This window comes from Diceros bicornis, chromosome 31 (assembly GCF_020826845.1).
Source record: "Diceros bicornis minor isolate mBicDic1 chromosome 31, mDicBic1.mat.cur, whole genome shotgun sequence".
Classification (NCBI taxonomy): domain Eukaryota; kingdom Metazoa; phylum Chordata; class Mammalia; order Perissodactyla; family Rhinocerotidae; genus Diceros; species Diceros bicornis.
This window is the reverse complement of record NC_080770.1, coordinates 15,075,924-15,090,798: the sequence shown is the minus strand read 5'-3', so window position 1 is coordinate 15,090,798 and position 14,875 is coordinate 15,075,924. Positions and strand designations below refer to the sequence as shown.

At 35.3% G+C, this 14,875-nt stretch overlaps 1 protein-coding gene across 1 annotated transcript; it reads right to left on the bottom strand.

Moving 5' to 3' along the window:
- Nucleotides 1-860: 860 nt before the first annotated feature.
- On the bottom strand, nt 861-1,808 carry LOC131395565 (olfactory receptor 5B3-like). Its single transcript, XM_058527422.1, has one exon. The coding sequence runs from the start codon at nt 1,803-1,805 to the stop codon at nt 861-863; it is 945 nt and encodes a 314-aa protein (XP_058383405.1). The 5' UTR covers nt 1,806-1,808.
- Between the last annotated feature and the right edge of the window lie 13,067 nt (nt 1,809-14,875).

The following is a 14,875-nucleotide window of genomic DNA, read 5'->3' as shown; positions in this document are numbered from 1 at the left end:
CTACTCACGAGGAGTTTCCATTCCAGCTGAGGGATATAGATGAACAGGAGACCAAATAAATGTAAGAGCTGAATGTTGATAACAACTATGAAGAGTGAATCAGGCTGAGGAAAGATGATCCAAGAAGAATGGAGTCACTATTTTATAAAATAGTTCAGGGAAGGGCTGTATGACTTCTCTGAGAAGATAACATTTAACCAGCAATCTGAAATGATTGTGGGGGTATTCTAGGCAGAAGAAATAGCAAATACAAAGCTTCTGAGACAGGGTCATGCAGGGAGTTGTCCAGGAATAGCAAGATATCAGCGTGAATGAAGTGGGGTGAATGAGTAGGAGAGTGATAAGACATGATACAGCTCAACTAAAGTAGCAATAATAGAAGTAACATTTCAGAGCCTTTCTTCTAAAAAAACAAAATGGCACTATTAATATCAGTGCACTATTTTTAGCATAATGTGAAGAGTTGCTAGTTATAAGGTTAAGGTAAAAAATGACTTCTTCTCCCCACTTTAGTCTAAGATGGCACATATCTTTCACAAATCATCGCCTGAACTTGCTTTTTCTACAAAAACATTCTGTAATTACGAAAACATTAATTTATTATGATGCTGCAACTATTTATGTCTGGATAAAATGTGCCCCAAAACCACATATACTTTGTTAAGTAAGTTTTATTAAAAAAAGTTATCATATTTTTCTTCATTTTGGATCTTTGACCTGTTCCAAAACTAAAGAAGTATATAATAGTATATAATACTAGAAAAAAATTTATCTTCTACTATCCTATGTGGCCACAAACACTGAGTTATGACACGGAGTAGATCTAAAGGGATGAAACAACTTTTGTGGATTCTACGTCATTAAAAGACTAAACCTACAGAATATTTTTCCTTCTCAACAACCTTCTTGAATGCATCCTTCACCTCCTTGTTCCTCAAGCTATAGACCACAGGGTTCAACGTGGGGATGAGCATAGTATAGAACACAGATGCGATTTTGTCTGTGTCCATTGAATGACTGGAGCTGGGCTGGGAGTACATGAAGATGACTGTCCCATAGAAGATGGAGACTGCAGTGAGGTGAGAAACACAGGTGGATAAAACCTTCTGATATCCCTCAGCTGAGTGCATCTTCAGGATTGTGACAAATATGAACAAGTAGGAAATCAAAATAACCAGGAGAGCAAAAAGGATATTGAAGCTTGCCACAACAACAAGAATCAGCTCACTAATATGTCTATCAGAGCAAGACAGAGCCATGACTGCTGGAACATCACAGAAAAAATGATGTATAAGATTGGACATACAGAAAGAGAGACTGAATGTGTCCCTAACGTGGATGGAGGCATTCAGGAAACCACAGAAGTAGAAGCCTATGGCAAGACGTGCACACACTCTTGTCGTCATTATGGTGGTATAATGTAGGATTTTACACACTGCTGTGTAGTGGTCATAGGCCATTGATGCCAAGAGTAAATTTTCCATAGTGGAAAAAGCTACAAAAAAGAACATCTGAGCAGCACATGCATTGTAGGAGACGACATTGTCTCCTATAAGGAATCCAGCCATGACCTTGGGAGTGACAGCTGTAGAGTAACAAAAGTCCCCCAGAGACAGGTTACTAAGGAAAAAGTACATGGGAGTGTGGAGATGAGAGTCCAAGAGAATCAACAGGATTATCCCTAGGTTTCCAACTACATTGACGAGGTAAATGAGAGTGAACAATATAAACAATGGGACCTGTAGTTCTGGGGCATTGGTTAGTCCTAGCAGGATGAACTCAGTCACTTCTGTATTGTTCTCCATGGGTGATATTTGGGAATCACAGGGTGCCCTGTAGCAGTGAGAAATAAAAGAAAAGTGATAAAACAATAAGAAATTGAAATGAAATTTATTCAAAATTGTGTGTGTCTATATATATATACACAATATTTCATTACAGCAATAATTTGTACTTCAAGATGTCCAGATCTAAAGTATCATCTAGACAATAAAATTTAAGACACAAATTCTCTATAGAGTTACACACTGTTGATGCTAAAAGATTTTCATGGATCATACTCAAACTTTTAAGTTTTATAAATTTGTAAACAGAGATGTAGAAAATGTAATGACTTGATTAAAATGAAATGTCTTGAACAAATATATCTGTCAATTCCATTTTTCTGGGCATAGTAAATGCTTAGATCTATATTGCTCATGTGTCTGGAACCGCTTTAGACACTTTACATGTATATTCATTTATTACTTTCAACAACCTTATGGGATTGATTAATTGCTGTCCCCATTGAACTTAAGAAGCACAGAGATTGAGTAATGTATTTTATCTTACAAAATTATTACTGTGAAAGCCAAGCTTTGTATCCAGGTAGAGTGATTCCCAAGTCCACTGATCTTAACTGAATTTAAGTCAAATTGAATTTAATTCAATTTACAATTTTTCCATGTTTCCAAAGTTCTAAACTCAGTGTTTGGAATTTCACAGTGAAGTAACTGAGAGATGTATGCACAGTGTGTGTGGTGGTACAACGGGAGCAGCAGGGGCATGTACAACCAGCAGAAGCAATTCTGAGGGGAAGGCATAGCACTGTGTATAAAGCTTGGGTTCTGGGATGAGGTGCATATCAGCCCAACCATTCACTACCTAGGAGTCATTGGTCCTATTCTAACTCCCATGAACATGATTTTCTTCATCTACTAAATAAAAATAGTAATGAGACCTAACTCAAGGTGTTATTGTGAGAAGTAAATGATAGTGCAAAAAAATGAGTAAAATGCTAGGTATTTAGCACAGTCTAGTTAGCGTTAGGTATAACATTAAAATTGGGATTAAGATTAAGATAGAATGATAACCTCCATGTTTGTTTGAGAAAGATGGATAGTGAAACGCAAGGCTCCAGTGTGGATGAGTTTTTTAGTTTTGTAGGCTTCCTCTTCACTTTGCCTTTTTTTATACATGAGGTCCACTGAGATTTCCTGTGTCTCCAGTGTTGCTCAGTATGTCCCTCCACTCTCTGCACGAGTGGATGTACTAGCCATTTTATGTGAGCCATTCTTTTCCTTAATTTCTTCTTTAAAATCCATGTTTTACCTTAAGTTGAAAGAATTTCCTTTCTTAAATTCATTCTTTCTTTCATTACTGTTATCACATAGTTGAATCACAGAGGCCAGTGGATGAAAGTTCCCAGTTTGTTGGCTGCAGATCTGTTTTTTTGGACATTTAATTGTCCAAAACCTTTAATGGTTTTAAAATTTTCTATTTGAATCTATTCTACTGTAGTAATAGTGTTTTTAATATTTCATTTAGCTTTGACACCTTTATAAGGGCATCTATTATCTGCTAATTTATGTTTTACTGCCATCCTCCTTAATCCTTTCACAACTTCACTTTACATGCCTAGCCCACAAAGTCATTATGTTTGCCAACATTTGACAATCACAACCACTTGTAGAATATACTGTGTTCTACGATCCATAATAAGATCTATATGCATTTATAATTATGTGTGTGTATGTATAAATATCTTTTAATTTAATCCCCACAGTAATGTTATGAAGTAAGTACTATTGTTATTCCCATTTTACCATTAAGAGAACTCATGATTTGAGAAACTATGTAAACTGTACAATTAACATCTAGTATGAGGAAAATTCAAGATTTAAGATTCAAACCCAGTTTTGACCAAATCAAAACCGTGTGTTTTTAGATACCTCACTGTCAGCATTTACAGATGTGCTAGTAATAATAAGAGTGGAATTATGGGGAAAGGTTAAAGCAGAATATGCAATCAAGAGGATTATTTTTTTTTAACCTTCACTGAGAGATAAACAGATAGTGAATAAGATGAAATTGATATCTACTCAATCAGAGTATCACCTATCCATATTTTTTTACTAATCACTTTTAGGAAAGCAGCGTGATAATGTTTCAGAAATATCACTAAACTTCCTATGGAAGCTTAGATACATATGTCCAGCCTCAATTCACTGCTGTAGCAAAATATTCAAAAAATCTTTCTATGCTTAAATGACTCATAGTAGGTATAGCTTCCCCATTGTTTTTCCATGAATTACATTTCTCACTAAAAGTGTATATGGATTATAGAAGCTTACCTTGTTGCTGGAAAAGAAAGAGCGGTCAATCCTGAATTGTGTGTCCAAAATCAGAAATTCAGCCACATAATAATGCACACTTACTGTGAGAGATGTTCTCTATCAGGTACTAGTCAAAAATTTCTGAAGTTTCTATGACAAGTAGAGATGAGGGGAAGAATACACATGGAGCCAGGAACTGGTGTTCAAAAACTGAACCCACAATGCATTCTTTGTGTACCCTTGGAGGAGTCTCATGTCATCTTCTTATTTGCAAAATAAGTAATAAAATTCTCTCTCACATAATTTGAGGACTTGTGTCTATGAATAACACATGAAGGAAATTCTATAAAACATCTTGTTGATGGGTTATCATTTTAAAGTCAATCAGTATGATTTTCATCTCAATTGTTTTTCCTGGACATGATTAGGGGTTCATAGCAAATCCTCAGGTCAGGATTTCAAAGTGGGAGGAAGATCTTCAGGTACTAACAACTATTTACATTAAGATGAATAAATAATGGCCAAACTGACTCAGCACACTGTCTAGTCCTTCAAAAATAATGTCACATTAAAATATATCATGATATTAGGGGCTAATTCATGGGAATCAAGAGGAAGTTTTAGAGACATGGAACTCTCTAGGGATGTCCCCCATGAGTATATCTATAGCTTTTATTCCACTTTCCTAGGGAAAAAGCAATTAAATTGCCTGTGGGGACCTAGCTGAATATGTTGAGGATGCACACATATTTTTGTATTACTTGTTATTTCTTTTTTCTCCAACATTCTAATTAAAATATAATTTACAAACAGTATTATCCTCAGTTTGTAGTGTATAGTTTTAACAGTTTGGTCAAATTTATATCATGTAACCACTAACACAATCACAATGTACAAGAGTTCCATCATCTAAACAAAACCTCTGGGCTTCTTTGTGGTCAACCCCTTCTCCTAGTCAATGCCCATGGCAACCACTAAACTATTTTCTGCTCATATTTTCTTGCCTTTGCAAAAATGTCATTTAAATAAAATCCTAGAAGATGTAGCCTTTGACTCACTTCTTTTTGTTAGCATGGTGTATTTGAGGTCCATCCATATTGTTACCTGTATTAATTTCCTAGAGCTGCAATAAAAAATACCATAAACTAGATGGCATAAACAACAGTAACAGAGGGATTGAGGAAAAAAACGATTGAACAACACACAAAACAAATTTCTAAGAGACAAAAGAAAGATGTTCCTTAACAGTAATTACTTTAATTGGATTGGAAGAATTAACATAGTTAAGATGTCCATACTTCCTAAAGCCATCTATAGATTCAATGCAATCCCTATCAAAGTTCCAACAACATTTTTCACAGAAATAGAACAAAGAATCCTAAAATTTATGTGGAAAAACAAAAGACCCCAGGAATCCTGGGAAAAAAGGAATCCTGAGAAAAAAGAACAAAGCTGGAGGTATCACACCCCCTGATTTCAAAATATACTACAAAGCCATAGTAACCAAAAAAAGCATGGTACTGGCACAAAAACAGACACACAGATAAATGGAATAGAATCGAAAGCCCAGAAATAAACCCACACATCTATGGACAGCTAATCTTTGACAAAGGAGCCAAGAACATACAATGGGGAAAAGAAAGTCTCTTCAACAAATGGTGTTGGGAAAACTGGATAGCCATATGCAAAAAAATGAAAGTAGACCCTTACCTTACACCATACACAAAAATTAACTCCAAATGGATTAAAGACTTGAATGTAAGACCTGAAACAGTGAAACTTCTAGAAGAAAACATAGGCAGTACGCTCTTTGACATCGGTCTTAGCAACATCTTTTCAAACACCACGTCTGACCGGGCAAGAGAAACAATAGAAAAAATAAACAAATGGGACTACATCAGACTAAAAAGCTTCTGCACAGCAAAAGAAACCATCAACAAAATGAAAAGACAACCTAACAATTGGGAGAAGATATTTGCAAACCATACTTCTGATAAGGGCTTAATCTCCAAAATATATAAAGAACTCATGCATCTCACCAACCAAAAACTACCAACCCAATTAAAAAATGGGCAAAAGACCTGAACAGACATTTCTCCAAAGATATACAGATGGCCAACAGACACATGAAAAGATGTTCAAAATCATTAACTATCAGGGAAATGCAAATCAAAACTACAATGAGATATCACCTCACGCCCGTCAGAATGGCTATAATTAACCAGACAGGAAACAACATGTGTTGGAGAGGATGTGGAGAGAAGGGAACTCTCATACACTGCTGGTGGGAGTGCAAACTGGTGCAGCCACTATGGAAAACAGTATGGAGATTCCTCAAAAAATCAAGGATAGAACTACCATATGATCCAGCTATTCCACTGTTGGGTATTTATCCAAAGAACTTGAAAACACCAATTTGTAAAGGTACATGCACCTCTGTGTTCATTGCAGCGTTATTCACAATAGCCAAGACTTGGAAGCAACCTAAGTGCCCATCAAGGGACGAATGGATAAAGAAGATGTGGTATATATACACAATGGAATACTACTCAGCCATAAGAAACGATGAAATCCAGGCATTTGTGACAACATGGATGGACATTGAGGGTATAATGCAAAGTGAAATCAGTCAGAGGGAGAAGGTCAAATACCGTATGACTTCCTTCATTAAGTAGTAGATAATAACAACAATAAACAAACACATAGGGACAGAGATTGGATTGGTGGTTACCAGAGGGAAAGGGGGGATGGAGGAGGGTGAAAGGGATAATTCGGTACGTGTGTGGTGGTGGGTTATAATTAGTATTTTGGTGGTGAACATGATGTAATCTATGCAGAAATAGAAGTACAATGATGTACACCTGAAATTTTTACAATGTTATAAACCAATGTTACTGCAATAAACAAAAAATTAAAAAAAAAAAGAAAATGTTTTATGTTAAACAATTCAAAAAAAGATAGATATAGGCAGAATAGACAAGAAAACATGATTAAACTGAACAACCAATGGGTCAAACAAGAAATAAAAAGAGAAATAAAAAAATAGGTAAATGAAAATGGAAATACAATATACCAAAACCTATGGGATGCAGCAAAAGCAGTTCTAAGAGGGAAGTTGATAGCAATAAATGCCTACCTCCAGAAGCAAGAAAAATCTCTAATAAACAACCTAACTTTACACCTCCAGGAACTAGAAAAAGAAGAAGAAATGAAGCCCAACTTTAGTAGAAGAAACAAAATAAATTCAGAGTGGAAATAAATGAAAGAGAAACTAAAAAACAATAGAAAAGATCAATGAAATCAAGAGCCGGCACTTTGCAAAGATAAAGTAATTGAAAATCTTTAGCTAGACTCACCAAGAAAAAAACACTGTGAACTCAAATAAATAAAATCAGGAATTGAAAGAGGAGATGTTACAACTGGCACCACAGAAATACAAGGGATCATAAGTGACTACTATGAACAATTATACAATAACAAATTGGACAACCTAGAAGAAATGGATAATTTCCAAGAAACATACATTCTTGCAAGACTGAATCTTGAAGCCATAGAAAATCTGAACAGACAAATTACTAATAAGGAGATTGAATCAGTAATCAAAAACCTCCCAACAAACAAAAGTCCAGGACCAGATGGAAACTTTGGTGAATCCTACCAGACATTCAAAGGAGAATTAGCACCACTCTTTCTCAGATTATTTTAAAAAATAGATGAGGAGGGAAGACTTCCAAACACTTCATCTTATGAGGTCAGCATTACCCTGATACCAAAACCAGACAAGGACAGGCCAGGGAAAGAATTTTACAAGCCAATATCTCTGATGAACCTAGATGCAGAAATTCTCAAAATAATATTAGTGAACCAAGTTCAACAACACATTAAAAGCATCATAATCCATGAGCAAGTGATATTTATTCCAGAGATGTAAAGATAGCTCAACATCTGCAAATCAATAAATGTGATACACCACATTAGCAAAATGAAGGATAAAAATTATATGATTAGCTCAACAGATGTAGAAAAAGCATTTGACAAAATTCAGGATCCATTTGTGCAAAACTCTCCACAAATTGAGTATAGAGGATATTACCTTGACATAATAAAGGCCATATGACAAATCCACAGCTAACATCATACTCAATGGTGAAACACTGGAAGTGTTTCCTTTAACATCAGGAACAAGACAAAGATGCCAATGCTCACCACTTTTCTTCAACATAGTATTGGAAGTCCTAGCCACAGCAGTTAGGCAATAAAATGAAATAAAATGTATCCACATAGGAAAGGAAGAAGTAAAATTGTCAGTATTCATAAATAACTTGAAATTATATATAGAAAACCCTAGATACTCCACTAAAAAATGGTTACAACTACTCAAAGAATTTAGTAAAGTTGCCAGAAGAAAATAAATATACAAAAATCTGTTGCATTTCTATACACTGATAATGAACTATCAGAAAGAGAAATCAAAAAGCAATCTCATTTGCCACTGAATCAAAAAGAAAATACCTCCTACTAAATTTAACCATGAAGGATAAGACCTGTACATTGAAAACCATAAGACATTGATGAAAGAAATTGAAGATACAAATAAATAGAAAGATAGTTTGTGCTCATAGATTGGAAGAATTAATATTGTTAAAATGTTCATCCTTTTCTTATTCCTGATCTTAGAGGAAAAGCTTTCAGCTTTTTACCATTGAGTATGCTGTTAGCTATGGGCTTGTCATATATGGCCTTTATTATAAGGTATCTTCCTTCTATACTCAGTTTGTTGAGAGCTTTTATCACAAATGGATGTTGAATTTTCTCAAATGCTTTTTCTGCATCTATTTGCTGATCATATGATTTTTAGCCTTCATTTTGTTAATGCGGTGTATCACATTGATTTATTTGCAGATGTTGAGCCATCCTTGCATCTCTGGAATAAACCCCACTTGATCTTGGTGTATGAGGCTTTTAATGTATTCTTTAATTTGCTTTGCAAATATTTGTTAAGAATGCTTTTTGTGTGTCCACATTTTATATCCCCGTTTAAAGTGTAAGTATCACTTTGCATTACACCCTCAATGTCCATCCACGTTGTCACAATGCAAAGTGAAATAAGTCAGAGGGAGAAGGTCAAGTACCGCATGATTTCCTTCATTAAGTAGTAGATAATAACAACAATAAACAAACACATAGGGACAGAGATTGGATTGGTGGTTACCAGAAGGGGAGGGGGGAGGGAGGAGGGTGAAAAGGATAATTTGGTACATGTGTGTGGTGATGGGTTGTAATTAGTATTTTGGTGGTGAACATGATGTAATCTATGCAGAAATAGAAGTACAATGATGTACACCTGAAATTTTTCCAATGTTATAAACCAATGTTACTGCAGTAAACAAAAAATTAAAAAATAAATAAATAAATAAATAATAAAGTGTAAGTATCTGTATTTCTTGAGGAAAAAAAAAAGAGTTTAATACATTATGTGTTCTCAACAAAAGTTTTTGCATTAATAGAACAACAAAAATCACTATAATGAATATTTTCAGTGATTAGCACTTTAGGCACTGTAGCATGATTATATGTATATGCCTTAATATACATCTCATAATATATCCCTTCAGAGTATATTATGATATGATGATGTGTACAGTACTACTATACCAGCTTTATTGCAAGTGTTTGCTGAAGGTTTTGTAAGTGCAAGGTGGAGAATCTGGTACTTAAATCCATATATGTTTGTCTGCATGTTATACGCTTATAACCACCACACTACATAAATACTGGTAACAGCATGCATTCAGAGGAAAGAAAGATTCTCATTCATTTCCAGTAATAAGGGCAGCAGGTGTTTCTGCGAGGACAAGACAAAAGGCATTAGTAGTGTAAGATGGTGATGAATGAGAAATGAACAGGCTGAATATCTTGGTGTATGAGTATTCTATCAGTCATGCCTCAATAGTGTAGAGGTTAATTATTCTAATGATTTAAGGTAAATACAAGGAATTACTCTCTCTATGGTGGCTTTTAAAACCCATAGGCTCTCAGGAATATTTTTGGGATATGATGGATTGTCCTTGAGAAATATGTTATGACTCTGCTTACAATGCTATAGATTCCCAAATTAATGGGAATAAAATGGACTCCAAAATGAAGTTAATTGTCAATCCCAGTGGTTTTTGCTTTAGGCAGGACAAGATTTGAGTTATTCTTACAACCTGCCCATTCTGGTCCTATGATCCATACATGTTATCACTGCTGATAGTTTTGGTGTTTGTGATGAGCATTTTTGTTTTGTTTTAATTTGTTTAAAGATTTTGTTCTGGACTGGACACTGAAAACAAACTTCCAAGGAAGTTGTCTTGCTAACTATGCTGCAGTCCCTCTGGTTTCTTTAGATTCAGCCAACTTGTTTAACAACTTGAAGCCTTTACCATAACTTTTCACTTTTCTTGGGCAATCTTCCCCTTGCTGCTTCTTGTCATCCTTTACACATTGGCTGAAATGTTGATTCTCCTGAGGAAACATTCTGACCAATCAATTGAAAGTAGATTTTTACCATTTTCTCTGGTATCTGCATTTTGTTTTATTTATAATTATATGCTTACTTGTGATTGTTTTGTGTTTATCTTCTTTATTAAATTTAAGCACATGAGACTAAGAACTATGTTTGTTGTGCAAGGATATGTACACTCAGGTCTCAAGACTGTGGTTGACACTTATTTGGAACTAATAAATAGTTAAATGAAAGGATAATTCTTATCAATGGTACAAATATTTAAGGTGAATTAAGGAATAAAATAATTCTTGGTATTTACTTGGCTTGTTTAATTAGAGAGCCTGTGTCCCTATCCCCCCATGTTTGTGTGAAATTGGTGCCATAGAGGTAATGCTGTAACTTGATTTTTGCATTATCAAAGAGAATTAGTTCAAGTAATGTAAACACACTCATGATTTCCCTCAACAAGCAGAGCTGGATCCCCATAGACATTTTAATCACATTTTCTCTAGTTGTGTGATGTAAAGAGTTGTTGTTGCTCTCATGGGGGCTTTGACCCCAGGAGGTCCATGATTATATAACTCACTCCTGGTTCCCAGTCTTAAACCTTTCAAGTCCCCATATGACTCCACTGGGCCTCATATTACAGGTACCAGGTCAAGTACCAGATCCCCTTGACCATTCATTTCTTCACAGATGGTTAATAATTATCTAGTATCAACAACGACCATTCCCAAACTGAGATTTACTGAGAGCCTGCAATAATGACCAGGACAAATACTTTCTAATAATGATGGCCTCCATTATGGTTATGATGATCACCACTTTTCAGGCATAAGACATTACAAGGACTCTTATTTTCTCATGACAGCAGCAGCCTTTCAGGGAGGATGTGGTGGGGTGCTACTTTTCTAATATTTCCATTATATAGAGGAAGATATAGAGGCTCAAAGGAATGAAGTGACTTATCTGATAAGAGGGATTAGCAGATCTAATAGAATTCATGTTGGCTACTTCTGAGGCAAATAAGTATTTTCTTTTTCTCAATATCTCTGCTGTGGAGAACTTTTACCCTTTTGACCAAACACTAAAGACAACAGCTCAACGTGGTATCTATTTTCTTTCATGGACTGAATTTCTGATTTGAGACTCATATGTGAAAGCGCTGGATTTGCCTGTTGCATTGTTCAGGGAGCAAGGTAAGACTCTATATCAAATCTACAGTCTGTATAGATTTGCAGAGACAGAGGTAACAAGGAAAACACATCAAGGCAGCCATTTCTCTCTTGGTTTATCAGAACTCAATATTGAAGGTTTTGAACATTTTTATGTGTCTGTGATTCATAGTGAGAGAACATACATCATAAACACCACGGAAACCCTTAGGGAACATATGTATTTATCATGTGACATAAATTAAAGGAACAAGAAGGCCTTGAGTCCCTGCTTTGCCATGTGTGAGCTTGTATAACTTGGACACTTTTTAAATCTATCTCAATCTTAGTTTTCTCTTTTAGAATTTGGTAACATTAGCTATTTTGGCTAATTTGGAGGTTGTTGAGTGCATCAAATAGGGTTTTGATTTTAAAATTTTTTATGATGTGTACAGCATTTAACAATGTTAATAAAAAGAGCATAAATGGAGAGGAATAAATGAGGAGGAGCAAGGCTAATAAACCAATTACGAAATGCACTGAAAGAAGTGTAAATATCACACAGGAAGAACAATTTATGGGAATGAGGAGACTGGAACTCCAGTTCTCACTCTGAAGTTTTGCTGTCATTGGGCACTCAGATCAATTAACTATTAGATAAGTTCATTGATAGACTAAGTGTAAACGAGATCATCTTCCCATCCCACTGGCTTGAGGGACTGAAAAACAATGCTCTCTCCTTAGAAATAGAAAATAAGAATATCCCATAATAATCATCAGTTTATATGTCAGTCTTGGTCCACCACACATCCTGAGGTCAAGGAATGTATTCTGTATATTATTGTAAGGCGTAGAATTAGCACACTACCTGATATACCATAAACACTTACTTAGCACTTGAAGAAAGAACGAATGTTAGATGAATAAATGAACAGATTCCAGCTCTCTATGTGGCTTAATGATTAGTGTTACTAAAAATTTGTGTTCCTTTTAACTGTAGAAGGATTTTGGGGGGAGAAGGAAGGGAGAGGAAGTTAACTGTAAACATTTGTGGATATAGTTATTGTCATTCAACTGGGATTCAGAAAGATGGGTTATCTGCTCAAATTCACGCTAGCTAATAAGTATATTTGATTCCCAAGACCATGATTTTTAATTCCCCACATTGGCTCAGAATGGCATTCAATACATCAGTCAGTCATGCATAAGGCAATATAATGAATAACTTTTTTGTGTCCAGGGCTGGGATAGGCAGTTTAGATTATACGTAAAACATTAAGGAAGTATTTCTTAATGATTAAGCACTCGGGCTTTGGTTCAAAATGACATGGCTTCACATTCCAATTCTACTATTTCCTAGTTTTATAGACTTCAGTGTATAAATCATTCTCAGGAAACTTCAGTTTCCCCACACATGAAATGGGCATAATATCTCACATGGTTGCGTGATAAATTAATGGAAGTATAGCATGAATGTGGTGCCCCCAAAATAAAAAGTACACAATAAATCCTAGCTGTCATAGTTTAAGTCACTATTAAAGTTCTGATATCCACTTATACAATATTGATCATCTATATGGAAAGATGAAGATTAAATTAGATAAAGCAAATTATTGTGAGTAACAAAGTGATAAATGGTTGTCTACAGATTATGATGGCAAGCCAGTGTCTAAAGAGGAACAGCTACTAAAGACTTCAAGGAAGCTTTGAAACTTGTGTTATTCTTTAAAGAATAGATGAGATTTGTACTGAGGGCACAGAGCATCTTGTCAGGAAATTGCCCTTTTTAATTATTTCCTGAGCACCAAGTACATGGTGGTCTAATCCATAAAAACTTCCCTATCTTGGAACAAAGAGTGATAAGAGGTCAGCAAATGCTTCAAAGACCAAATTAATTTATTCTTATCAATAGATTAATTTGATCTCAAGAATGACCCTAAAACTAGTGTTTTTCCCCAGGAAAATGTTATATTAACATCCACTTCTCCACTGTGGAAAAGAGAGATGGTAAAAAAAAAAAAATGCTTTTCAGTTCATTGTTTTTTCCAGGTTTAAGAGTGTCTATAATTCCGCGTGTTGATTGAGGTAAGTAGTTTGATAAGAGACCAAGAGAGTTCCCTAGTCACTCTGCTCTGGATAATACTGCCTCTCCAGTGCCCTCCACACCACCAATAGCAGGAGTATATAGGGAGCAGAGAACTCTGCATGCTTCTATCAAAGACCCTCACCCTCCCTTTCCCACTCCCAACCTTATAGCCTGGTTGTCATTGTCTACCTGGAGACCTTAAAACTAATCGCATTGTTCTAATTATAGCTTTGTCACTCATCATGAAACTGAGAATCTCAGATCAGCCTTCAACCCCTATTAAATACTGTCCATATCTCTTTATTTCTTTTTTTTATCCCCAAACTCAGTCTTGCACAAACTGTCGAAAACTTTCCACTGTGCCCTCTGGAATTTATAGCCAGTCATCAACATAACCCAATATACACTTAATCTTTCCTCTGAAAGTTCCCTTTACCTATTTGGTCTAACTGAAATCCATGTCCTGGGACATTGTTTCCCTTGAAGTCACCTCAAGTGGTAGCAATTTTCTTTCCCACTTTCCTCTTAACACTGTATTGCCTCATGTTCTTGACTTTGTTGACCGTATAATACTCTGATTTTTGTTTTCTTCAAACTCTTTCCTTCGGTGATGTTATTTAGTCTTGTGAATTTAATATGATATAAATTTGTTGAAAAATTAGAAATTGCCAATAGACTTCAAATTAATATAATCTAATGCTGCTTGTCCTCTCCTCTGAACTCTAAACTTGTATATCCTAGTGTTTATGCAACACTTCTACTTGAATGGTAAAAAGAATCTCAAACCCAGCATGACTAACCTGCAATGGTTTCTCTTGTTTTTTTTTGTTTCCAAATGCCTGCTGCTTCTACATCATCCCTTCTATCACTATACAAAAAAATGGAGTCATCATTGTTCTCTCTTTCTCTAATGCCCTATATTCAATATATCAGGAAATCCATCCAACTCTACTTGTGAAATATATCCAGAATTGGATAATTTATCATTACATCTCATAGATTAATGAGATTAACACAAAGGAACATGCAATGGGTGAGATCACAGGATCCC